The 24,840-nt window shown below is 44.0% G+C and overlaps 2 protein-coding genes and 1 pseudogene across 2 annotated transcripts; 1 reads left to right on the forward strand and 2 right to left on the reverse strand.

The window, feature by feature from the left end:
* Window positions 1–5,270: 5,270 nt before the first annotated feature.
* Window positions 5,271–11,098, reverse strand: LOC115561190 (solute carrier family 13 member 2-like; annotated as a pseudogene).
* Window positions 11,099–13,674: 2,576 nt separating this feature from the next.
* On the forward strand, window positions 13,675–18,238 carry slc46a1 (solute carrier family 46 member 1). Its single transcript, XM_030381251.1, has 6 exons — window positions 13,675–14,216; window positions 14,322–14,713; window positions 14,827–15,341; window positions 16,095–16,178; window positions 16,592–16,748; window positions 17,204–18,238. Exons 1-6 carry the CDS (start codon window positions 13,908–13,910, stop codon window positions 17,256–17,258), a joined length of 1,512 nt encoding a protein of 503 aa, XP_030237111.1. The 5' UTR covers window positions 13,675–13,907; the 3' UTR covers window positions 17,259–18,238.
* Window positions 18,204–24,384, reverse strand: sarm1 (sterile alpha and TIR motif containing 1). Its single transcript, XM_030381248.1, has 8 exons — window positions 23,249–24,384; window positions 22,493–23,111; window positions 21,872–22,084; window positions 21,683–21,774; window positions 20,739–21,065; window positions 20,034–20,223; window positions 19,503–19,624; window positions 18,204–19,209 (listed from the first exon to the last, which is right to left on the reverse strand). Exons 1-8 carry the CDS (start codon window positions 23,704–23,706, stop codon window positions 19,098–19,100), a joined length of 2,133 nt encoding a protein of 710 aa, XP_030237108.1. The 5' UTR covers window positions 23,707–24,384; the 3' UTR covers window positions 18,204–19,097.
* Window positions 24,385–24,840: the final 456 nt, after the last annotated feature.

Genomic DNA, 24,840 nt, shown 5'->3' on the forward strand with positions numbered 1-24,840 from the left:
AACAGTCAATATTTATCTTGCTCTCTAGAAACAAGAACAGAGATCCCTTTAGAGCGTAATTGGGTTATTTGCATGAATTCAGCGACATGGTTACACAAAATGCTTTTTGAGGGAGCCGCTGTTGATGGAGTTCATGTCAGAGGTTGGATCAGGGTGACTATGAACAGGGTACTCTACACCCTTGCACCACGCTTTGGGATATTTCTACTCCCAGGCATTGATCTAATGAGGTCAATGTGCAACTTTCAAGGGAAAAATGACTCCGCTAACCCCTCTGTTGGCATCAAAAGCACTTTTGACTGGCAGGGGCCTATGGAAGGATCGCTCGTACTTTGAAATACTTCCTGCTGCTTCTGCCCCATGAGGCTATTCACGCCAAGGATTGGTGTGTGTTATCACGGAGTCTTCATGTTGACAGCGTGACAGTGTGACCAAATCCACCAAGTGTGTTTGAAAGTTCCCAATGGTTTCAGATTGTAGTATTCTGCAATTGGTGCTGTTGGACGCAGGCTTTTTTGTGTGTGTATGTGTGTGTGTGTGTGTATGTGTGTGTGTGTGTATTCGGGCAAGTGTGTGTGTGTGTGTGTGTGTGTGTGTGTGTGTGTGTGTGTGTGTGTGTGTGTGTGTGTGTGTGTGTGTGTGTGTGTGTGTGTGTGTGTGTGTGTGTGTGTGTGTGTGTGTGGCACCTGTCCAAGTAGGCGCTAGAATATACAGAAGGAAAAAACCTGCTGCAACAGGTTCTTAAGGCCCTCACACTGGAGTCACTGGCAGCTGGGAGTCAATCTCTTCTTCTCCTCACCAAATGAGACATAAGATACACTACAATTACGTCCAGGGGCAGATAGTGGGAATGCTGCCCTGTGCCTTTGGGTTGCCCATGGCAAATGGTGCTCTTATATGCGATCGACTTTCTCCTTGTTCATTGCTACACAATGTACTGAGCCTGGAGCCAACAGTCGGTCGGTCTGTAAGAATTCAGGTGTGACTTCTTCAGAGCATGTATTAATTATTAAACGGGTTCACTCTGCAGGTGACTTTAGAGTAGATCACTACCATACAGTGAATCACTACAGTGAAGTAGCTGGTCAGTTACTACCACAGAGTAGATCCCTACTATACAGTATGATAACTAGAGTAGTTGGTCACTATTCAGCCTATGAACACTGAACAGTAACTGGTCAGTATCTACCGTACAGTAGATCCCTATTATACATATGATCAATATACAGTAGACCCCTAATATACAGTATGATCACTGTACAGTAGATCCCTAATATACAGTATGATCACTATACAGTAGATCCCCAATATACAGTATGATTACTATACAGTGGCTGGCACTATTCAGCCTTTGATCGCTCTAGGGACGGGCATTGGAAATTGGCTAAGGCTTTTGTAGCTAATGCTACAAATGCTATTATGCAATCTGCTGGGTTGTGCAGAATCCACATGAGTTGTATCTGTCCCTATCAAATAAACACTAACTAACTAACTAACTAACTAACTAAACAGTATATCCCTAGCATACAGTATAATCGCTATACAGTAGTCACTACTATAAAGTGGGACAGTATGAACACTTAACAATACTTAACAGTATGACCTCTATACAGTAGCTCCCTGCTATACAGTATGATCACTAAACAGTAGATCACTTCTATACATTACAATCACTAAACCTACTTTTTCGTGATTGTATTGTATCGTAGTGATCTACTGATACTGTATAGAAGTGATCTACTGATACTGTATAGAAGTGATCTACTGATCACTTCTATAAAGTATAAACACTAAACAGTAGATCACTACTATACAGTATAATCACTAAACAGTAGAGTAGACCACTACTATGCCATACGATCACTTTATAGTAGATCATGGATTCTTAAGCTTTTTCAGACAACAAGAGCCCATCTATTTGGGGTTCTGTGCAATGTCACTACTATACATCTATTTGGGGTTCTGTGCGTGGTCACTACGATACAGTAGATGATCACTATACTTTAGATCACTACTATACAGTAGATGATCACTATACTTTAGATCACTACTATACAGTAGATGATCATTTACAATATGATCACTTCATAAGATTATCACAGTAGCTGATCCCTATGACCAATATACAGCTGATTATCACTTGGGTCCTCAGTATGATCACTATACAGTAGACGATCACTATACAATATGATCATTATACAGTATAATCACTACGGTAGATTATCACTAGACAGTATACTCACCATACAGTAGGGACCACTATTCAATAGATGATCACTTTACCTTTTGATACCTTAACAGTAGATGATCACTATACAGAATGAACGCTAAACGGTATGATCACCAAACAATATGTAGATGATCACTAAACAGTATGACCACTATACTTTGTCTTTACTATACACTTAGTCATCACTATTCATCCGAGGACAACCGAAAAGTTGCAACTATGCCACATGTCAGTGATGTGGTTTGAACGGAACAATTCATAGAAAATCTCACTTCATAGATACACATCTATCAATCCAACTCACAAATCTATACAATCTGTAAATTCAGGAGTTTCGCAATAAGTGAGGGTCCAGCTAAAAATTATGATTACATTGTTTATTAAGACGAAACATAAACACACCTACACTTACCTGATGAGCAGCGTGTGTGTTGTCCTGCAGGCGGGACAGCCGAGACTGTATGCCAGGTTTGTGATCACTTCATAACTGTTGTGAACACTTGAGATCTGGAGATTTGAACAGATGGGATCCTCCCCACGGCTTTTATAGTGACAGATGAAATATGGATCTCCCTCTCCCTTCCCTGCCAAAATCACAGAGGAATGGAGAGAGGGAGAGAGAGAAAATTAGCGAGAAAGAAAGCGATAAAGCGAGTGTGCAAGATTGTGTGTTAAAGAGAGAGAGAGAGAGAGAGAGAGAGAGAGAGAGAGAGAGAGAGAGAGAGAGAGAGAGAGAGGGAGGGAGGGAGGGAGAGAGAGAGAGAGAGAGAGAGAGAGAGAGAGAGAGAGAGAGAGAGAGAGAGAGAGAGAGAGAGAGAGAGAGAGAGAGAGAGAGAGAGAGAGAGAGAGAGAGAGGGAGGGAGGGAGGGAGGGAGGGAGGGAGGGAGAGAGAGAGAGAGAGAGAGAGAGAGAGAGAGAGAGAGAGAGAGAGAGAGAGAGAGAGAGAGAGAGAGAGAGAGAGAGGGGTGGGGGGATGGAATGGGTGAGAGAGAAGAGAGGGGAGAGCGGAGAATGGAGAGTGGGGAGGAGTGTGTCAACACAGGTAGATTCCTATCCTGGCCATATTGTGAACCAGTAAAATGGCAGCAGCACCTTGAGCTAAACCTTTACCTTGTCCTCAGTGGAAGGGTGAGAGGCAGACAGATAGACGTGGGAAGCATTAGAGGTTGAACTAACTCTTGTGTTACGGTTCTCTGTTCCTACTGAATAAAGTGTCGGCTCCTGGCCTTTTCAGCAGAGAGGAACACTCTAAATGGTAATTCAATTATAGGTAAATAGAGCAAACATACTAATAAATAAGAAAAACATTTCTTCGATTAACTTTTGTGCATATAAAAATGAGGGTGTGAACCAATTCATGAAAGTTGAAACACATGAAATGTTTGCACTTTTAATATTTAGTAGACATTTTTTGATAGGTTGCGATGCTTGGCCCTTGCGTAATACAGTCATGCCAATGCAATTTTTTGTAGTTTACGGCATGCCCATACTTCAGATCAGTTTTGCCTCAGTTTATCTTGGTAGAAGTCCTGTGTAACTGTAGGATGGCTCTGCCAATATGCAAATAAAAAGTCACACCATTTGAAATGACTATAGTGAACAGCTGTTGTGTTATCAAAAGGCTCGGCAGAAATGTTTGTGACGTGATATGTATTATTCATAACGTCTAGAAACAACTTCATAATAAATGTAATAAGAGTGTTAATAATAATGGGCCTACTGGAATTTATTACGTTTCATACTGCAGATTCCCCATTTTAGAACAACACTGAACATTTGAGTTTAATATTTAAGTGTAAAAATTAAATGATCTCATTAAAGACAGCTTTTAATAATAGTATTCCTTAACCATCAAATAACTATATCCTGATTAAACATTATTGTCCTTTGATAAGATATTCAATATGAAAGAAAATTTAATAATACAAATTATACAGTAGTTTGCTCCGGGTAAACTTATATCATGATATAATATAATAGTCTTTGGAAATACTTCTGTTTTATGTTTTAGGTCTAGCAATAATGTTCAAGCGGAGCACATGATTGTACATATTTGAGTTAATCCACAATGAAAAAGCTACTGTTAATCCGCGAGTCAGGCCAAGTCATGTCAAGAAACAATAAATAACAAAAGCTTGATTGACACTGACACATTGTCTTGTAAAAATGATCCTAAAACAACAGTAGGTTTTCAGGTAGAGGTGATGTCAGGCCTCCCTAGCAGCCAATAAATCTCATATTATATTATAAAATATACTACTCACTTCTGAGCAACAAAACGGTTGCCTGCAACAATATATTCTATGAATTTAGCAGAAGAGATAAGAAATACATGGAAACATTTTGAGACCATGATGAGCTGATCAGCAGTATGGGAAATGTACAGGTTAGGCGGGTTCACCCAAAACAACTCAAACCCATCTCTGCCCAGCCCTGAATAGGACACCGTGCCTGGACTCCCTGTTCTATTTACTCAAATTCAACCCATGAAATCATCCTCACCCCGTTTAACCTGTTCAATTCGTTTTTCTTTTCCAATGTAACTGGAAACATAGCTATGGTTGGATGGATGGATGGTCGATGTATTACATATCGCCCGGGCAGGTCAGAATAAAGCCTTGATCAGGACTTCTACGATTACAATTTCATCATCCTATTTCCATTTTAGGATTTATTGTAGATGTACGTGGTCAAAATGCAGACATTAATACATAGATATCAGCATTGAAGTACATTTCAATATTGGAACTGATAAAAAGGGTAAAGTTAGATTTGATATTTCCGTGGGGTGATATCAATAAGTCAGTTTAAGCTGCTTTAGGTACGATTTGAGAGTTGCAAAGAGAGAGCCGATGACCCTCCTTCACTTCTTCCCCATTGATAAGTAAGATGTGACAGCATTTCTCCCTCATTGCTTTTGTCATTACTGTCCACCATTTCTCTTCAGGTTGTTGTTTCTCCAACCTTTACTGCTTAGGGGATGTGTATTGTGACGTGGGCCCATTCAGTAAAGTTGTTCAGGTAAAAAATGGCGGTACGTTCAGAAAAACTCCTGCCTTGACCAGGAATTAGAGAGGCGAACAATGATTATACATTAAATAAAATGAAAATAAAAGCAAAAAAGTACTGATGTTCAACACACTGCTAATATTCTACACTAATCTTTAAAATATGTCGTTTTGGCAAATCTAAATAATCTAGATAATTGAGTGTATAATCTAAACGCATCTTATATGATGGAGCAAACCAGCTCATGAACAATGGGCCATCCTCAGCGGAGAGGCAGACGGTTCTCACCATGTCCATGGCCTTAAAGGGGACATATTATACCACCAGGTGTGAGTGTGATTAGCCTTACAAGCCGTTTCGAAAATCTGCCCCATATGACATCACTAGTGTGCGTGTCCACCTAGATCTGTGCTGGATAGATGAGCAATGTTTACTTCAGTCCATTGCGTCGGCTGCAGGACTGATCTATCCAGCACAGATCTACAGTCGGTGGACACGCCCACTAGTGATGTCATATGGGGCAGATTTTCAAAACGGCTTGTAAGGCTAATCCCACTCTCACCTGGTGGTACAATATGTCCCCTTTAAGGTTCCCTGAGGAGAAGGCGATGGCGTTGGGTGGAGTGGACACAGGTAACATGAAGGCCATGGACGCACAGAGGGTGCAGGGCAGCAGGACATAGAGCGGGGTCAGTTTGACGGCAGTCGCCTGGAAGAGGAACACGTTAGGCACACCATGTTGTCTTGAGGGGAGGGGTGTGTGTGTGTGTGTGTGTGTGTGTGTGTGTGTGTGTGTGTGTGTGTGTGTGTGTGTGTGTGTGTGTGTGTGTGTGTGTGTGTGTGTCAGCCTCACCAGGGAGACGAGGAAGGAGGGATGCTCCGCAGAGGTGTGAGACTTTCCCCCAACAAAACAGACAGTGCAGAGGTCTGTCCACACGGAACCACACCAGTCACCACCAGAGCTGTCTGCAGACACAACACTCAACACACGGAGGCCAGTGTATGACTGCACACATAATAACTGGATTTGACTCAATTCACAATAAATGGAAATTCTTTAAATAGATGAACCAATTACATTAACGAACGAAGGTACCCGATTTATGAATAGATTAATGCGATAACGAATGACTAAATTCCTGGACATATTAAAAGGAAGAGTGAATGAAATGGGTGAATGAATGAACACACCATCAAACCCATGACGACGATGATGACATTCACTATGTCCCTGTCTACACACTCGTCCACCATCTACATAGATTCACCGTACCAAATACCGTACCGAGATTTATTATTAACTCTCCAAAAGATTGACAGAGTGATTATAAACAGAATTCCTGCGGTAACTCAACGATAAGTGTCTGCAGATGAGACAGCATGACAGCGAAGGTTCCTCATAAAACAAAGACATGTCACTTTGATGACTTCTGAAACGCAGGTGGCTGTTTGAAGGAGTACATTCAACTGCTTTGATATGTAACTACCACTAGTTTTAGACCCCATATTATACTCAATCTATGAGTTTATCATTTAATCTTTCTCATAGAAATATGGTAAACAAACCATAGGGGCACACAGCAATCAATGGCGCCACAGAATCGGCTTCATGCTTTTAAACGTATCTTCCATTGATCCTCTTTGTGTACAAAACACGCTTTTTTGCCACGGAGTATAAAATGGCACGAGTAGTCAACGCTCAACTCAAGTTACCAGAGAACCTGTGTTGAGTGTTGGGTCATTTATCCTGGATCCAGGGACCAACACACATCCTTAAGCACTGTTTCCACCTCGGGCCGATCAAAGGTCTGTACGCTCTCTGAGGTCCTGACAGTGTAAGGCATGGGTGTTTGACTGTGGTGCAACTTGAGTTCTGTCACGGGTTGTTTCCACTGGAATCAGTTTTAATAAAACCAGTAAATGTAACCACTATAGTAATTATACAAACACAAACAAGTGGCCTGGATACTATTTTCCTCATGGAAATGCTGATGCTTTTCTTTGTCATAGGTTTTTGCTCATGGTAATTAACAGTACTCTCGCCTCTGAATCTTACAAATCAGAAAGCTCATGTTGTATTTGCCCTGGCATTTGCTTCCGCCCCCAAACCGGTTCAGACAGATTTGAGAAGACCTCTAGCAGACCAATGCCAACTGTTTATCTAATACAGTGCAGATCATTACGATGACTGTGCTGTGAAGGGCCCTTTGGAGAGCCATTTTCATTACAAAAAAGATTGCTGCGGTTGATAAGTGACACATTACCTTGTTCTGATTTGTGTAGATCTATTAGGCCTATCCAATAAGCTTCAGAGGCATATTGGTCGACATCCTTTTATTAATCCACTTGGAAATCTAAAACGAACTAAGAGGTTCCAGACTAAAACGCATTTGTTAATTGACCAGGTGAGGTCAGCCTAGTATTACAGAGCTGTATGGGTCTTACATACACACAAACACAAACACCTTCCAGAAATTATTAGATACGACATTAGATACGACACTGTGCTTTTTAATAGTTCCTCTGCGTAGCCAATGTCTCTAAACATACAGTGTCAATCCTAACAAGGGAACCTACCACCGTGGCAAACAGTGCCGTTTGCCATGGTGCCGTCCGTCACATAACTGGAAATCAGGGGGAGCGAGAGATTAACACATGAACATAAAGTTTTCACTAAAACGTGAGCGTTACTTAAGCACGTATGCTTTCTCATTGTTGATAAGTGTGGAGTCCCACACGTGCATGAGGCCGAGCTCACGGGTTAACCAGAGGAAGACCAGGAACACGAATATGACCAGCACACTGCCCTCAGCAAAGCCCATGCTGCCCAGCTTCTTGTACTCCTCCTTCATCACCTGGTACGCCTCGCGTTCATTCGCGCTCCTTTTGCCGCAACCGAAGGACTGCTTCATGCTGAGGCAGCATGTGCAGTAGGGTGAGACGTTTATAGATCATGTTGGAGTTCAAACTTGCCATGTCGTTACATGTTTCCCACACCACCCTGTGCATGATACTTACTTAAAGCCCAAGTACATGAATTAAAGCCATAGCCAGGAGAAAATGAGCATCAGCAACATGGTCGGAAATGAAAAGCAGAACCAACTCGCAAAGTTGATGATGTCCCCGTTTCCAGGAAAGAGTCTGCGGGAAGGGAAGCATGGGTTACAATGACCAGGTGTATATTTCACACTATTATACAATACTGTGAGTAGTAGTAGTATTGTGTGTGTGTGTGTGTGTGTGTGTGTGTGTGTGTGTGTGTGTGTGTGTGTGTGTGTGTGTGTGTGTGTGTGTGTGTGTGTGTGTGTGTGTGTGTGTGTGTGTGTCTGCCAATTCACGCATGTATGTGCGTGAACGTGTGTGTGTGTGTGTTTATTCATTCTTGGAAAAGATAATCATGGAAGCTCCTACGCGTCAAGCTGGCCCTTCAAGATGACGTTGGGTGTGGTCACTGTCAGGGTAGCCATCCCTCCAATGCTGGCAGCGTAACACACACTCAAGCCTTTAGAGAGGTCCAAGTACTTAAGTTCCCGCTTCGCTCTCCTCTGCTTTAAATCAGGGTTTTCCGCATCAGCCACTATAAAACAAAAGGCTGCGTGTGAAAGCATGGTGTCAAATAAATAAGCAAGTCCATTATCCCATTAAGCCTAATGCCACTTTAACTACCCGGGGTTGCGCAGTTCACGACACGTTCTTGTGAAATCATGTTCCCTGTCAGTGTCTTTGTTGTGTTTCTTAGTCCTCCCAAAGCCAAAAAAAGTGTGAAACCACAAAGTATCTCAAGTATTTCAGGTAATTGAGTCACAATCACCATTCAGTTAAGGTGACGCATCATGATCAACCCTTGAGTTAACAACAAAAGCTACACATGTTTTTAACAACATTAGGAACATTCACACTAAGCTATTTTATATTTTCAAAATCCCAGAAAAGTCCCAGAGACCTGGGATCATTGATGTGATTGGTCAGTGATTTGCATTCTCAAACAAGACCAATGATTTCATATTAGATTAGAGTACACATTACTTTTGCTTGACAACTTCTCTTTGTAAGCAAAGCACTAAACCATGCCAAGTTTCAAGTTTGGACTCCCCCCTCGAAAACAAGATGACTCATCTCAAGGGGCCATCCTCCACTACAAAAAAAATGCATCAAGGCAAACCGAACCCCTGCTAGTACCAATGCCACCTGCATTCTCCTCAGACTCGAGCTCATTGCCTCCATGGTTCTCTTGGGGGACGTCCGGCTCAAAGGCCCAGTTCTCCTGGCTCATCTTGGAGCGATCCCTCTGGTCAGCCTGGCCCTCCACAGCTCGCAGCGGTCACAGGACGCCGTGGGCGATGGGCAGCATCATGGCCGTGGCGGCGGTGTTGTTGATCCACATGGACAGGAAGGCCGTGGTGAGCATGAAGCCCAGCAGCAGGCTGGGGGGAAGGAGAGGGAAGAGAACGGATTCTGCACCCCAACAAGGAACAGAACTCTGAGGGCCGTTCTCTTGTGGAGGTTCCAGCGTTGCCCGGCGATCGCCGCTATCAGACTGCCGATGAACCTCATGTTGGAGTCATTGATGTACTGGACACAGACCTGAATATTGTGTTACGTATTTTAAAAACCTGAGCTGCCCCCACATAGCCCCATAGGAAGCAGGATCGAACACTTAAGCTGCAATAACTACTTTAGCCACAGATGGCAGCACCTTTAGACAGGGGCGGAGCCATTACGTCACCCCGGCCACGCCCACTACATAGGCCACGCCCACTTGACGGCCTCTAGCGGGTGATTCGAAGTGAAGAGGCCAGAGACGATAGATACACAGCCGCGGAGGGACATGGGCTTTTGCCCGTGGCTCGAAGAAGCTCACGTTATTTCTCTCACACGTGTTAGACACGCTTCCTCTCCTTTTGCTCCATAGTTACCATACCGAAATACTTTAACAAATAAAGTAACTTAAAAAGATATACGGATTTGACCACTTTCCTTGAATAACTCTGCAATTGACAGCAGAGATAAGATAGATGCATTCTTACTTGAATTGTTTTAACCTTTATTTAACCAGGAAAGTTAGAAATGTGCATATATTTGTTGCCATGCTAAATTATTGAAGCTTTCATTACAAATAGAAAACGATGAGAGTGTATTTCCTTGCCTCTCATTTTGGTAGAGTTTCAAACTAAACGACTAGAAATGAACAACATATGTACCTACCTTGATTCCATGATGCCCATCATGGGGAACAGGATGACCGGGAGCAAGGCGGTGACGGCCAGTGGTAGCGGCACTCAGTACACCAGTAGGCTACACTACCATCAGGATGACAGCATAGCCACATTTAACCTCCTGCCAAACCAGAGACACACACAGCCAATCAACGAGGGTTGAGATCTGTGGTGATCTTCCACCAACCAATTGTTGAATGGCAAGGTGGTCTGTTCAAGGTAAAGCAATTTCAGAACTATTTTTGAAAATAAATGTTAAAAAATAAACAATAATAAGTCAATCAGACGACCTCTCTAAAGCCCCTTTCACACATAGCTCCCCGTTTATTACTGGGATAGCATTGCAGGCATTGCTATTTATTTACGGGGTTTGTTCACACATGCAGCACGTTCAGTAACATTTCCGTCTTGCGCCCGTTTACGCATGGCATAGTAATGCCGGAATAGATGGGCCAATGGACAGTCCAGCAGATGGCGGTAAAGCAACCCTTTTTTGGATGAAAGCCGCTTTAGAATTTGGGTCCTACACAGACACATCGGGTCTTACCAGGCCGGGGAGGACCAGTGGCAGTGGAAGGAGGACGAGAGGGGTGAGCACTATGAGCAGGTAGCTCTGCCAGATCCATCGCAGACAGCCGGCCATGTCCCCCGGTGGGTAGGATTGATACGCAGCGTGCTGAGAACAGGGAAATAACAGAATGTTATGTGCAACTTCAAAAGAGAGTTGGGGGGATAAAGTATACACACTCTATAGTCTGTAGTATAGCCTTTACACATATTTGCTCAGAGAGAAGATTGCTCAATAATGCTTTTGTATTTATATCTGATGATCACATTATGAACTTCAGCAGTTTTCAGCTTTATCATCACACACACACACACACACGCATGCACACACACACACACACACACACACACACACACACACACACATACACATACACACACACACACACCCTTTTCAGTCTCCAGAATAACTTATTTAATACATGCTTGCTCACTATTTTAGTAAATATTCGCAATTCTAAACCGGTTTGTGTATGCTATATTTTCATCTGTAGCCATGGTATCCATTTACGCTGTTTCACTATTTTTATGTCCTTTGAAAAAATCATTACTTCCATAACTTGGTCTACGGTTCTGACTTACGAAAGCTGGTACTTGATCCCTCCTTGGTTTGCTCGGATAGCCGCTCGGTGATCTTGCCAAAAAGTGATCCGAGTCCCACTTGATGTGCGTCCCCGGAGCGGAGCTCTCCAAAATACTGGCTCACTTAAACGTTTAAAAGAAAAGTATCTCATTGTTTAACGGTCAATGTGTTATTCACGCTTATCCTTTTTAGGCTTTAACAATTTGGAAGTTATAAGGCTGCTTAAGTTAGGCTATTGAAAAAATTAGACTGATACAATATCTACATGTATTTTGTGTATAGTGCCCATTTTCTTAGACTACTGAAGGCGTATTAGCTGGTGCTGACCTCGATTGATTGGAATAGTGACCAGATTGAGGTGCAAAAAGGTTGGTAGTGAGGCAGATTCCTGCTCCACAAAGATGGTCCAGATAGGAAGGTTGCTGAGGGAGTCCTCATGATCTTCAGCATGGTCATGCCATTTCCCTTATTAAATCAATTATCAACAAGCACAGTATACGACTTGTAAAAGTCTTCAGACTGCTCAAGACAACTCTAACACTTTGTGAATCCGTATGGCAGCAGACAAACCATCTATGTTGTGGAACTCTGCAGGGTCATCCCTGGAATAAGATGTCCTTTACACTCTGTTCTCTGCTGAGCTGGTGGGTTTTGCATGAATCGCATTAAGTGCATTGATAGAGTTGCTATCATCCAAGATACACTTTATTTTGATTTAGGGCCCTGAAATGACACTCAACAAGGGTCAACAAGGCATCATGGGCTGTACGTGGGGACCAGGTGTGGCTGAATGAGATGAACATGACATGTTTGTTCTCTCCTGGCTAGGTCTGTAGCCACCAAAAAGGAAAGGAACCAGTTTGGAGTTCGGCTCAAAGTCTGGTCCCTGCTTCCATAGACCCAAGCAGTGGCAATGAACCAGGCTTCATATTGGTCCTATAAGTCACAGCTCCAGTCGTAGTATTCACAGTCGTCATATTATCCACAGTGTCAAGCTGTTTAAAAACGTGCATAACTTTAACATGTTTCCTCCAGGTCAAGTAAAGCATGCCAACAGCCACGACTGACAGACATTTCAATCCGGCCCTCAAGTTATGTCTGTCCATGTTTATTTTATGCTCATTAACCTCTTTTACTTGCATCCTATTACAAAGGAAAATCTCTCCATTTCACCTTGGCAAGGGACTGGTACTTTTAGCTCCTAAAACACCTGAGAATCGTTCTGTATTCCTCCTCCGGACAAAACAATTGTCTTCTGGTTGCTACACTTGATGGTGTAGTCATAACTTTGCCCTTTGTGTTAGGGGTGCCATGTCAACAAGCATAGAGGACTAGTTTGATGACGCTCATCTTGCGTCTTCCAGGGCTGGTGGTGCTGTTTATGTACTTGCCCACGCCATCGCATACAAGTTATCTCAATTGCACACCAAATTGAGATCGAGCACACCTGTGCTTTTCCTTTTCTGGCCAGTGCCAGAAATGTGATGTGGAAAATAATCCATGTCAGCTGAAGCCAGCGGGCATTTGCTGATGTCCCTTCCCTTCAGAGTGAGTTTGTGTGCGTGCAACAATGCAACTATTGTCATTCATTCAATGGGTTGAATGGGTTCTTTATAGGCAAACCTTAAGAAAACCTCAGTCTTAGCAGAGATGTAATTTGAACATGATTTTAAAATGGGTATTGTATATTACCCAAGCCTGCAGTTGAGATTTGATACTTTATTTTCCCAGTATATCCATTTTCTTGTGATTCAATTTGATGAGAATGTATTCTGGCATAAAGTATAATATTTTTGGGTGGTTGTGCCCTATTCATATTGAAAAGATGTTGATTTGAGGTCTATTTTATCTACGATTTTTTTTAAACACTGGTTTTCTTGCTTTTGAGATATACAGGTAATATTGTATAGACTAACTTAGATGTTTGAGCTAAATATACATCCACTCTTATCTAACTGATGTGTGCAGTATTTGGGTCTGCCCTTGTATTGCAATAATTTATACTCATGATGTCTCCATATTATGGCGTGCAGTACACCCATTTGTCCAGACGGGGCGACATCATTCGGTGAATGTTTTTTCTACACATACGTGAAAGACTCGAGCAAGCGTCTGCGTCAATACATTTACTTTTTGTTTACGTTTATTGAAATCAAGCGTTCCTCAATTAAACCAATTTCTGGATATGATTGATTAAGGTAACGGCAGTGCATCAAACCACTTTGGAGAAGAAACATGTATCAGTAAACGTCAATAGTTTACTGGTGTTGGACTTTGTGTTGAACAAAGAGTATAGTCAGACATGGAAGAACGGGACACCGTAGCCATCCTGCCCACGGATAACCTTACATCCTCGGACGATGAAATCACAAATTCTTCACCGAACGAAGAGGTAGAGATTCAGAGAAATAGTTGCAGACGTCCTCCATTTGCCTGTCCTTTCGGCCTGTCTGTTGAGCCAGTCTTATTTCTTGCCATGTTCTCGATAGCTCTCCAAGCCCCTCTGTCCACTCAATATTTATGGGAGCGCATCAGCGAGGATCTGGGATACAACGGTACCAAGGGCGGGGGGTGCGGCAATACCTCGGCGGACCCAGACCCTCTTCAAAAGGTTAGTGTTCTGTGTAATTGGACGTAAAAGGAAGTGTATGCAACAGTTTTTAGGTTGTTTTCATTTGCATATAACTTTCTCTCAAATGTTTTGACTTTGCTTCAGGAGGTGGAGACCCTGACTGCCCACTGGAACCTGTACATTAACCTGGGGGGCTTTGCAGTAGGAGCGGTGGTGACGACCCTCCTCGGCTCATGGAGTGACCAAGCCGGCCGGAGACCTGTCCTCATCCTGCCCAGCATGGGCCTGGCTCTGCAGACGGTAGTGTACCTGGTGGTGATGTACCAGAAGTTGCCCGTGGCCTACTTCCTTCTGGGGCGGCTTTTAAGCGGCCTCTCTGGGGACTTCAACTCCATCCTGGCCGGCTGCTTCTCGTACGTGGCCGACACCAGTGACCGAAGGTCGCGTACGTTCCGGGTGGCGGTGCTGGAGGCGTGCCTCGGCCTGGCGGGAATGTTCGCCAGCATCATCGGCGGGCAGTGGCGCCGGGCCCAGGGGTATTCTGGTTTCAGACCTATTCTCCTCTGCAAGATTTAGAACCCATGAGCAAAATCGTAAATTAAAATATCATTACATTGTCAGTTAGTCATCATCTTTTCATTTTGTTCAGGTACATCAACCCTTTCTGGCTGGTGCTAGCCACCAACCTGGCAGCCGGCCTGTACGCCTACCTGTTTGTCCCCGAGTCTGTGACGCTAGACCCCAGTGCAAAGCTCCTCACCGCCCGCCACCACCGGGCCATCTACCGCCTCTACTCCGGGAGCGGTGGCGGGGGGGAGGGGGGAGGAGGAGGAGGAGGAGGAGGAGGAGGGGGGGGCGGGGCCTGGGCCTGGCGGCGGAGGCTCTGGCTCTACACGCTGTGCTTCTTCCTGGTGGTGACGGTGCACTTCGGCAGCAGGGAGCTCTACGTGCTCTACGAGCTGAGCGCCCCCCTGTGCTGGGGCCCCGCGCTGATCGGCTACGGCTCGGCGGCCCAGCACCTGGGCTACCTGAGCAGCCTGCTGGGCCTGAGGCTCCTGCAGCTGTGCGTGGTCGACTCCTGGGTGGCCGTCGCCGGGCTGGCCTCCAACGTGGTCGGGCTGGCGGTGATCGCCTTCGCCGACAACACAAAGCTCATGTTTACGGGTGAGAGACGCGGATAACGACCGCCTTACGACCTGTCGCTTCTCCGGCTACGGTGCTTCTTTAGAAGAGCTGGCAACTCTCCTACAATTACCTTCGTTCAACTCGTTCAACTGTGTTGCCGTTTAGGTGCTGGTCACACTGAATACTTTTGCAGGTTGTAGAACGTGTGTTTTTGTTTTTTGTAAAAGCGGGCATCCAGAGTGCTCTGCCAAAAACACACAGTGCTCAAAAGTCAAAGTGGTTACTATTGCTAACCATTCCAAAAGAGCCGACCCTGTTAAAAGTGTTCAGTGTCATATGGGACTCAGTCCTTTTTCTTCAGTCTTTCCTCAACTAAATCCCCATCTTTAAGAAAACGTACATTATCATATTTGTTTCTGTAATTATATTAGCACACATATTGGTTCACACAAAGTAACTGAGTAACTGAGCACAACCACATACCATTTAAACCTTCTGTCTGACAACTTTGACTTTTCCTTTTCCTTTTCCATTTGGACGGTGTCCTAATGCGGAACAAAAGGTAGCATAGCGTAGCCAACAGTTATTAATCAAAGGATGTTGGTCTGGTTTACTTTTGGTTTCTTTTTCTGGCATTGATTCTCCAAAAGCTTAGATTACATTAGATGATCCATTGTCATGTTCTTTCTGTTCATCAGGAACAGAGTACTAGTCAGGAAACGCTGGCATGACCGTGACTGCATGACATGACATTACTGTGATAATGAGTCCACACCCTTGCCTGCCTGCCAGGTTATGGCCTGTGTTTCCTCTACATGGCTGCCACCCCGGTGCTCAGGTCCAAGCTCTCCAAGCTAGTTGGCCCATCAGAACAAGGTCAGCAGGGGATCAAACACACCGCATTTCTTTTTTTGCAATTGAGACACATATGTTTTTGTATGTATGGCTTCTATGAACCGGAACACAACATGTTATTTCTAATAATCAGCTTGGATAAAACAAGTGGAAAAAGCTTTTGGTAGTGACATTAGTAAAGTAAAAAAATAAGGAAAAATTATGCCAGACTACTACTTTCTGGAGGCTGGGCAGTGTAAATGACCATGCACATCTGTTGACTCTTGGGACTGAAATGCAACCTCACGTTTACATCTAGTAAGGAAAGCCTAGTGTAGTTCCGTGTTTTCATAGATTTTCTATTGCTTTGGCCTCAATGTGACCGCTGTTGAACATTGCACAGTTGTACGGTATTCAAAAGGCAGGTGTGACGTACCATGTACCTTTGGTTCCAGGTGCCCTGTTTGCCTCGGTTGCCTGTGTGGAGGGTTTGTCGTCTCTGGTGGCCAGCGGCCTCTTCAACTCCATCTACCCAGCCACGCTGCACCTCCTCAAGGGCTTCCCCTTCCTCTTCGGTGCCATCCTCCTGCTCATCCCTGCTGGAGTCATCGGGTAGGTGAACGACCACCTGGGTCAGAGACACGGGGATGAACCACCTTTCCTCCAAGCACTTCCGGGTCATCTCCATAGGAAAGGAAATTTCCTATGCAAAAAAAGAGAATTCGTAGAGGCCCCAGGTTTATTGTACTTATTGTGATTAAAAGTAAAAATTCATAAATTAACAAGACATTTCATTCTTTCTGTTTCCAATGTTAAAAAGCTGTAGCTCACTAATTGCTTCAAATGATATGAGGATAATAGATAATAGGATAGGATTCATTAGAGAGGAGCAAAGGAATGGATTATTATTTGTGGTTAATAGCACTCTGTCAGAATGCTGTATCAGTTGAATAATTCATATTGAGAAACACCAAGTTAACAAAGAAAATGTTACATTTGAAAGAGTCTGCCAGATGACTTGTGGCGGTGTTTAATATAATTTTCACCGCCATTTTGTTTCTCTCTAGGAGCCTGGAGTGTCTGGACGAAAGAAGAGAGAACAGAGACGCCAGGGAATCTTAACAGAGAGCCAAAGTCCACCAGTATATCTGATCATTGACCCACAGTCTCAGCGTGGATGTCAGTGCACTTGCATACCACTATGACGTCTGGGGGGGGGGGATTTGAGCTGCAGATTCATTGATTTTCCTACATATCAAACCAAAGAAAATCAAACTAAACTAGCAATAATCTTTTTTTAAACTAAATGTGAATAGGTTTTGGTGAGATCATTGCTGATTTAAATATTAACCCCAAGAGCAATATGTTCCTTTTTAATTATATCAAGACAATGCAAAAAACGGTGCAAACGTGAAGCCTAAAGCTGCTTTCTTTGAATGTAAAGGGACTTGGTGAGATTGAGTTATACTATTGATACAATATAACACTGGAGGTGTCATAGCAGATTGATGGGCACGAGTGTGTGGGCACACATTTCATGTGTGTTTGAGTCTGACCATCAGTTAGCTAAATAACTAAACCAGGGGGATTTAAATGCTAAGTAGCATAAGCACCATTCAGGGATTACCAAATTACATCTGAAGCTCCCTCCAAATGAAACGGATAGTTCAGAGCAAATTCCCCGTGGAGTCCTGATTGCTCCAACACCAAGTATCGGATAGCCCTGGAGCACAAGGGGTGCATAGCAGACATGTGAAGAGCACAGTGTTAGGGCGGAGGCTAACTAAAGTAGGGGAACTAATATGTGGTTGTCTGAATACTTTTTTTCACAATTTTAGGCGACTAACATGTTTTGTCAAATGTATCTGTGGGATTTGCCAAAGTTAATCTTCATATTATTAATAGAACCTTAATTCTAATGTGAATGTATGCACTTTTTTTTTGTACATTGTACAACCAGATTTTGTATAAGCTATGCAATTGTTCAGCCAAACATTTTATTGTGATTTAGTTCAACATTTGATGAGATGAATAGAGATCTGTATGAAACTGCACAGGCACATATTGTAAAGCATTGCAATAAAACTTTATTTTGTATCTTATTTTATTGAATATATATTGACCTCATATATCACAACTTAAACATTTCCTGGTACATAGTGTTACATATGTATCCAAAGATAAGACTGCATTGTTTTGATTACCATTGTAGACTCCAAGCTTCAGTATGGTGGTATTGCTGGTTGTTTTTTAGTGAGTTTTTGGTTTTACAGTGCTGTTAATTTAAGATGCAATCTGATAGCATTAGCGAGGAAGGATTTTTCTAATGTCAAGCCAGGAAGCAATTCCTCAACATAGCACGGAAGGAAAGCTGACATTATCTATTTGGAATGAATACTGTATCTTTGGAACAGTTTCCAGATGTGTTCATTGCCTGAAGCATACTCTATCGTAACCTGTACTATGTGTGATTTATGGATTAGTCTTTATGTTGTTTAGTCCCACTGCTGACTCACAAACAGGGTTATTCATAACAGTCCTTTTGACAACGCTTCAAACATAACCATAACAATCTGCATTTCATTTGAAGAACATAAAACCACATATTGAAGTAAAAAAAATGATAAAGGAGCAACAAAGAAATATAAATTAGTTCATTATAACTAACTGAACTAATAATAATAAAAAAGAGCTACTGAGTAGTAGGCTGGACATCAGAAAGAAACTGGACGGCATGTTATTTACCTGAGAATAAGACTATGTACACATCCAAAGGATAATTCAATTCAAGGTTTTGGCCATTAGTATCACCTAATGAAATCCCGCAGTTACAATTTTGGATATAAGCAGACAATCTTAATATAACATTGCGTCTTCACATGCGCACTGAGCCGTTGGGAGTATAGGCAACGTTAACTTGGGATTTAACGGTTATGTTAATAGCTTTGGTCATTAACGTGCTCATTTCTGTTTCTGCTTCTGCTCCTTGTTGCCTTCTGGGCCGTCCACTTGGTTTCCTTTCAGAAAGCGCAAGATTTTCTCAATTGAGGCCTCCTGGTATTCATGGGACCACCTGCGTATTGAAAGGGTTAAATATCAGTACCTGCATAACACCCACATTCTCCCGCGTAGCATTTGAACAATCCACTGAAATGTCCTGAATTATCCCTGAGGTAATTAATGTCCAATTTCTATATATATATATATATATATATATACACACGGCATAAAGTAAAAACGAGCTAAAGAATAAACTGCAAAATTGAGTTCTACCATTAAACCACTGGCAGCACTGTGACGTGGAGACCTCAATCCAAATGTGTTATGGCTCAAAAATTGGGAGAAAATCAAATTGTCGAGACTCACTTGATGCCATTAAAGTTGAGGATGGGCCTCATATCCTCAGGCAGGGATGTGGGCTCCGGCCACATGAAATTATCAGTGACGGGAACTATGTTTTTCTTCCCAGCTAAGGCAGTCACAATCTCCTGTAAGTGATAAAAGAGTGAAATGTTTTTAGAGTTGGCAACTCCACCATTGATGTTTAGATACAGTATCATTGTGGAGGTCCTTTAGTGATATTTGAGCTGCCAAGCTTGCGGAAGAGGTGCTCATGGTCGACATGCTATGTTTAAACTTAAATGTTCCTCCATTCAACCTCCATTTAATGGTCGCTCATCTATCTTCAGTTCAGTTTTCGATTAATAGATTCTAAGGATAACTGCGTTGTCTATCCTTCATGTGCATCTTTTATTTCCCGACTGATTACACTTGGCACCGTGCAGTGTGTGTTGGCAGCTCGCCCGGTGCAGAGATGGAATCTAACAGACTGTAAATCAAGGGCTCTGATCATGTGATGCCTTCTGAAGTCTTTATGCAGCGGTCTTGTGTGCCGACCTTGTGAACCCAGTCCTTCATGCCCGTGTCTCCCATGCACTTGTCGAGCGCGTTGGCAGACAGCACCAGGATGAAGTTGCGTGCGCGCTGCACACTCTGAATGAGCTTGTCCTCAAATTTGCCCGCCTCCAGCTTCTCGACGTCTATGAACACGCTGAAGCCCCTCACCTGGAGGTGAACCTTCAGTAGGCTGTGGGAGGGGCGGGGCCGACGACAGCGTCAGTGACAGAAAACATGATCCTGGATACACTCACTCCGGGCTCAGACATTAACAGGGGCTTTACCACCAATTACAATTGCCGTCGAAATTGGGTTGATAAGGTGCTTTATATGCCCCTGTAAAATAAAGAGTTAATTTCTGTATGTCGCCATTTAACATGTCATTGTTCAATAATTGAATATTGGTCTGTCATTTATCATACAGAAAGAAAATGAGATTTTAAGAAATTGCCCTGGAAATGCCACTGAAACATATCCCAAAAGATACCTTAATACCCTGATACATTCATGTAAGATAATCTTTCTAAGTAGAAGTCATTTGCGTCAAACATCCATGCGGACATACAGTATGTTCATGAGGAACACCAGTAGTGTTAAAATCTCTTCTTTATCCCGAACCCCGATTAATTTACTTTACGCGTTCTAACTGCTTCTTCCATGCATAGTTTAACTTCCCCATGCCTTCTACGTAACAGCCCCACTGACCTGGCCAGCTGGGAGCCGGTGGTCCTCCGGTAGCTGATGAAGACGTCGGGGCCTGGGGGCTGGGCGTCTGTGAGGCAGGGTTTGAGGGGCCTGCGGTTGGCAGCCAGGATCTTGGTCCGGTGGAAGCTGTTCTCTATGTGGCAGTCGTGATGGAGCTGCGGGTCGGTCAGGCTCTGGATGCTGTGGCGGTCCACTCCCGACTGGACCAGGCCGTAGGTGTACTGCCTGAAGCGGGGGTCTATTTCAGCCAGCCAGTCGGCCAGGTTGTTGGGGTCACACATTGAGTAGTTGGCGTAGGTCTTCAACACGCGCAGGTCTCGGAGGAACCTGCGTATTTAGGACATTAGGACATTAGGACATTTAAAATACAATGATGTATATTTTCTAATTTTTCAGAACAGAAGAGCCGGCATAGATCAGGTAACAGAACGTGATCTGGGTTGAAATTAACGACAGACGTCAGATGTAGATATTCAGGAGAGATAATAGTCTTTCTTCTGAATGAAAATATCCTACTTATATTAGCATTACCTCCCATAGCATGCTCATGAAAGCCATTTGCATTGAGTGTCTGTTTAATGATGATATAATAACAGCAATCATAGGGCTGCAATGATAAGTACATTTATTCAGTCAATCAACAGAAAATGTATCAAATCTAATTTTGGATAATCAATTATTTGTTAGTAGAATTATTCTTCAGTAAATTTTCAAGTAAAATTAACAAACATTTTCTGCTTAGTCAGTTCATTCCAAATGTTGGTTCATGGATCATTATAAAATTAATTGTTTTGTTTTATCATGGCTGCTTGTCAGATAAAGTAAATCTAAGACATTACCTTGGACACAAATGGATATAATTTGGTTAATCAACTATGATAATAATGGTTGCAGAACTACATCAGACTTTGCTTTCTAGCGGTGCTGTCTTCATTACCACCAACCTTTTGCGCGTGAGGCCGGCAGTCATTCCCAAATCTGATGCCAGGTCCTGCTCTGTAATGTTCAACAAAAGGTCTCCATCTACCTGGAGCTCCTTGATTAAAAACATGAAACGGAAGGGCCTCCATTAATCCAGTGTTGCATTAAACATAACCACATGTCATTGTCCTTCAGTGAATAACACAACTCACCTGGAAGCGGTCACAAAAGGCACTGAAGCCCACCTGCTGAAGCCACGTCAGCACCTCACAGTTCTTCCAGTTGGGAACCGACGACAGCACCTTCCTGGGAACCTCCTCGCCCATCATTCTCAACGCCCGCTTGGCCAGGGAACACGTGGTGCCGTTGGTGGAGTACATGACGATCCTCTTCAGGCTCTGCACCGCTCCGATCTCTTGGAAAATCTGCATTGTGGAATTCATTTCACAAAGGAAAACAGTTGAAAAACATCACACCGTTTGACGGCTACATAGTGAGTAGGGCTGAACAATTAATCAAATTTGTTAGTGTTGCTGACTGGAGATCAGTAAGGTGTCTATTCATTTATCTTTTACATTTCAATAGTTAAATAAAGATGTTATAAATATCAATTTATCTCAACACAGCCCTGGCCTAAAGGAAAGACCAGTTTATATGTTGACTGCTTCCAATGTTGTGTTGGTCAGACTATAGAAGGATTTATTGCTTGTCCGGTATATAAAACAGAACAGAAGGAACTTCAAAAATATTGGTCGAAATAATCACAATACGGTTATTTCCCCAAATCGTTCAGCCCTAGTAGGGAGTAAGGGCGGGCGTGGGGGGGGGGCTACCTTGGTGTTGCGCTGGCGGGACTTGATGCTGGTCTCCACGCAGAGGTAGAAGGCGGCGATGCACTTCCCCTCCACCCGCGTGCCGTCCAGCAGCGGCAGCAGGTGCTGCAGGTCGGCCGCCGTCCGCCCCTGCATGCTGTCGGCGCTGTCCAGCAGGCTGCGGGCAAAGTCCTCCGGGTCCAGGGAGGAGATGAAGGGCTCCACCAGCTCCAGGGTCCCCGACGCCACCACCTCCTCCTCGATCTCCCGGTTGGCGGCCAGCACGGCCACGGCCAGGCAGGCGTAGAAGCGGATGAGCTCGTCCTCCTTGGAGAAGGCCAGGGGGAAGAGCCACTCGGCCGCCTGCTTCTCGATCATGAGCCGCTGGCACCGGTGGCCGCCGTACATGGCGCAGTTGGACAGCGCCACCGCGCAGTGCCGCAGCAGCGTGGGGTCCGTGCCGCGGCACCAGAAGAGCAGCGCGTCCAGGGCGCCGTTGGAGATGAGGTGGACGGACGTCTCCTCCGTGTGCTTGAACATGTGCTCCAGGATGCCCGAGACGCTGCGGGCCAGCTGGGCGTCTTCCTGCTCCCGGGTCAGGTTGAGGATGACCCCCAGTCCCATGCGCGCCACATAGTCTCTGTGCCAAGAAGAAAATCAATGGTGTAAGGAGCAGGTTACAACGTATGGACTTTAAATGTTGTTATCATATATACGTTTTAGAAAGTCATTATGGTTTGTTTGTTGATTTCCTGAAAGTTTTTTAGTTGGGCTTACCTGTTCTCCATCACCAGAATCTGCTCAAGCAGTTTTGCCGACTCATACGTGATTTCGACGGCAGGAATTTGAAGGAGCTGAAGGAGCAGTTCCAGTCCCCCATCCAGACGGATTCTGTTGCAAATGTCCTCAGCCACCTGACGGCCTACAGCGGGCAATACCCAGGCCTCCTCTACCAGCTGGAATATCTCCGCGATGGCCTTTCTCGTTTCATCTAAATCTTCTGTATCTTTGGCGGACTTGAGTCTCTTGATAGAGGAACGGAGCGCAGGAATCACACTTTCCAGTACCGCCTGAACATCCGCGTTGATGCCCGGCGAGACGGCTCTGGGCTCTGCGCCGCTGCGACGGGTCTGCAGGCGGCTGACGTATTCTGGTACTGTGAGTCTCTCTGAGCTAAACATGATGGAGATGTGTCGATACAGCCTCCACAGAGAGATAGAGACAGACAAAAGCATCTACTGACATCAAAAATATAAAAGTATAGCAGATCCACTGTTTCGATGCGATTGACTCCGTCAGCGGAAGTTAAGGTTGTTGTGGACCAAGGCCCTCAACCACCGAGGTCTGTTTCCTCGACGTGTTCAGGGTACAAACAAGACGAAATCAAAACACCGGTCCTCGGTGTACTAGAGGATGACCAACGCGTTCACCAATCTGCATCACCCTGTGTTGATGTCATGTATGGAGATAAGTGGATCGCCTCGTTGCACAAAAGGTTGAGGTGTTAGCGTCAGCCTGAACAGCTCTGCACCTGTCTGGTAGATTCTAGCAATACGTTATGACCTGAACTGATACTTCTACTTACAGGTAGAAATACATGTCCATTTGACCGATCATGTAACGTTATAAAATATTTCCAGGAGGAGTAGAATCACTGCACAATAATCCCTGTTGTCGTCGGCTAGAGGTGCCACGTTATCCTGACAACAATAGTCCCGCTTCCATCGCATCGATACCGCTTACGTTACTGTTTTTTTGTTATGAATTAAAAAATATTCTCCATTCAATCATCCAAAAATCGGACTCCTACCCAATAGCATTCTTTGGTCAGCATCTACCATCAGCATCCAGGAGCCTGCACCAACCGTTGGCAGTACCAGTCAATTAATATGAAAACAGCCTCCCAGACAGTGCGTCAGAGGACGCGTCAGCGCCCAGGGTCTCAACTCTGACCCCTAGTGGGGCTGAGGTGGAGCCGCGACTGGCCTGCCTCTGTATCAGGCAATCTCAGGAATTTCTGAATCGATTATGTGTGTCTATTTCTAACGATTTGTTATCACTTTTTAATTGTAACTCTTTTTTAAAAGATTATTTACTCACAGGAGTTGCAATGTCAAAGGGCACGGACCACAAACACGGTCTAATCCTGAAACCCAGTCATTAGGGCCTTAAATACCTGTTATATGTATTGACATTACTATCGTAGGTGGTTTACGTTATCAAGTGATGGCCAGTATGGTACTATTCCGTTTTCAGTGAGGCTCCAACCTTATGTCACATGACATTCAAAAATGTTCGAATGTCTGAACTGGAACAAAGAACCACAGAAATAGGACAAATAAACCGTGAACATAGTCTCGATTAAAGAA

Source organism: Gadus morhua, chromosome 16, assembly GCF_902167405.1.
Source record: "Gadus morhua chromosome 16, gadMor3.0, whole genome shotgun sequence".
Taxonomy (NCBI): Eukaryota; Metazoa; Chordata; class Actinopteri; order Gadiformes; family Gadidae; genus Gadus; species Gadus morhua.

Excerpts from the sequence above, each read along its gene's own strand:
- slc46a1 (XM_030381251.1), top strand. The coding sequence starts at position 13,908 with ATGGAAGAACGGGACACCGTAGCCATCCTGCCCACGGATAACCTTACA. Across the intron at positions 15,342-16,094 it reads CACAAAGCTCATGTTTACGG|GTTATGGCCTGTGTTTCCTC; the intron begins GTGAGAGACGCG and ends CCTGCCTGCCAG. Across the intron at positions 16,179-16,591 it reads AGTTGGCCCATCAGAACAAG|GTGCCCTGTTTGCCTCGGTT; the intron begins GTCAGCAGGGGA and ends CTTTGGTTCCAG.
- sarm1 (XM_030381248.1), bottom strand. The coding sequence starts at position 23,706 with ATGCTTTTGTCTGTCTCTATCTCTCTGTGGAGGCTGTATCGACACATC. Across the intron at positions 23,112-23,248 it reads ATTCTGGTGATGGAGAACAG|AGACTATGTGGCGCGCATGG; the intron begins GTAAGCCCAACT and ends TTCTTGGCACAG. Across the intron at positions 20,224-20,738 it reads ACCGGCTCCCAGCTGGCCAG|CCTACTGAAGGTTCACCTCC; the intron begins GTCAGTGGGGCT and ends CCCCTCCCACAG.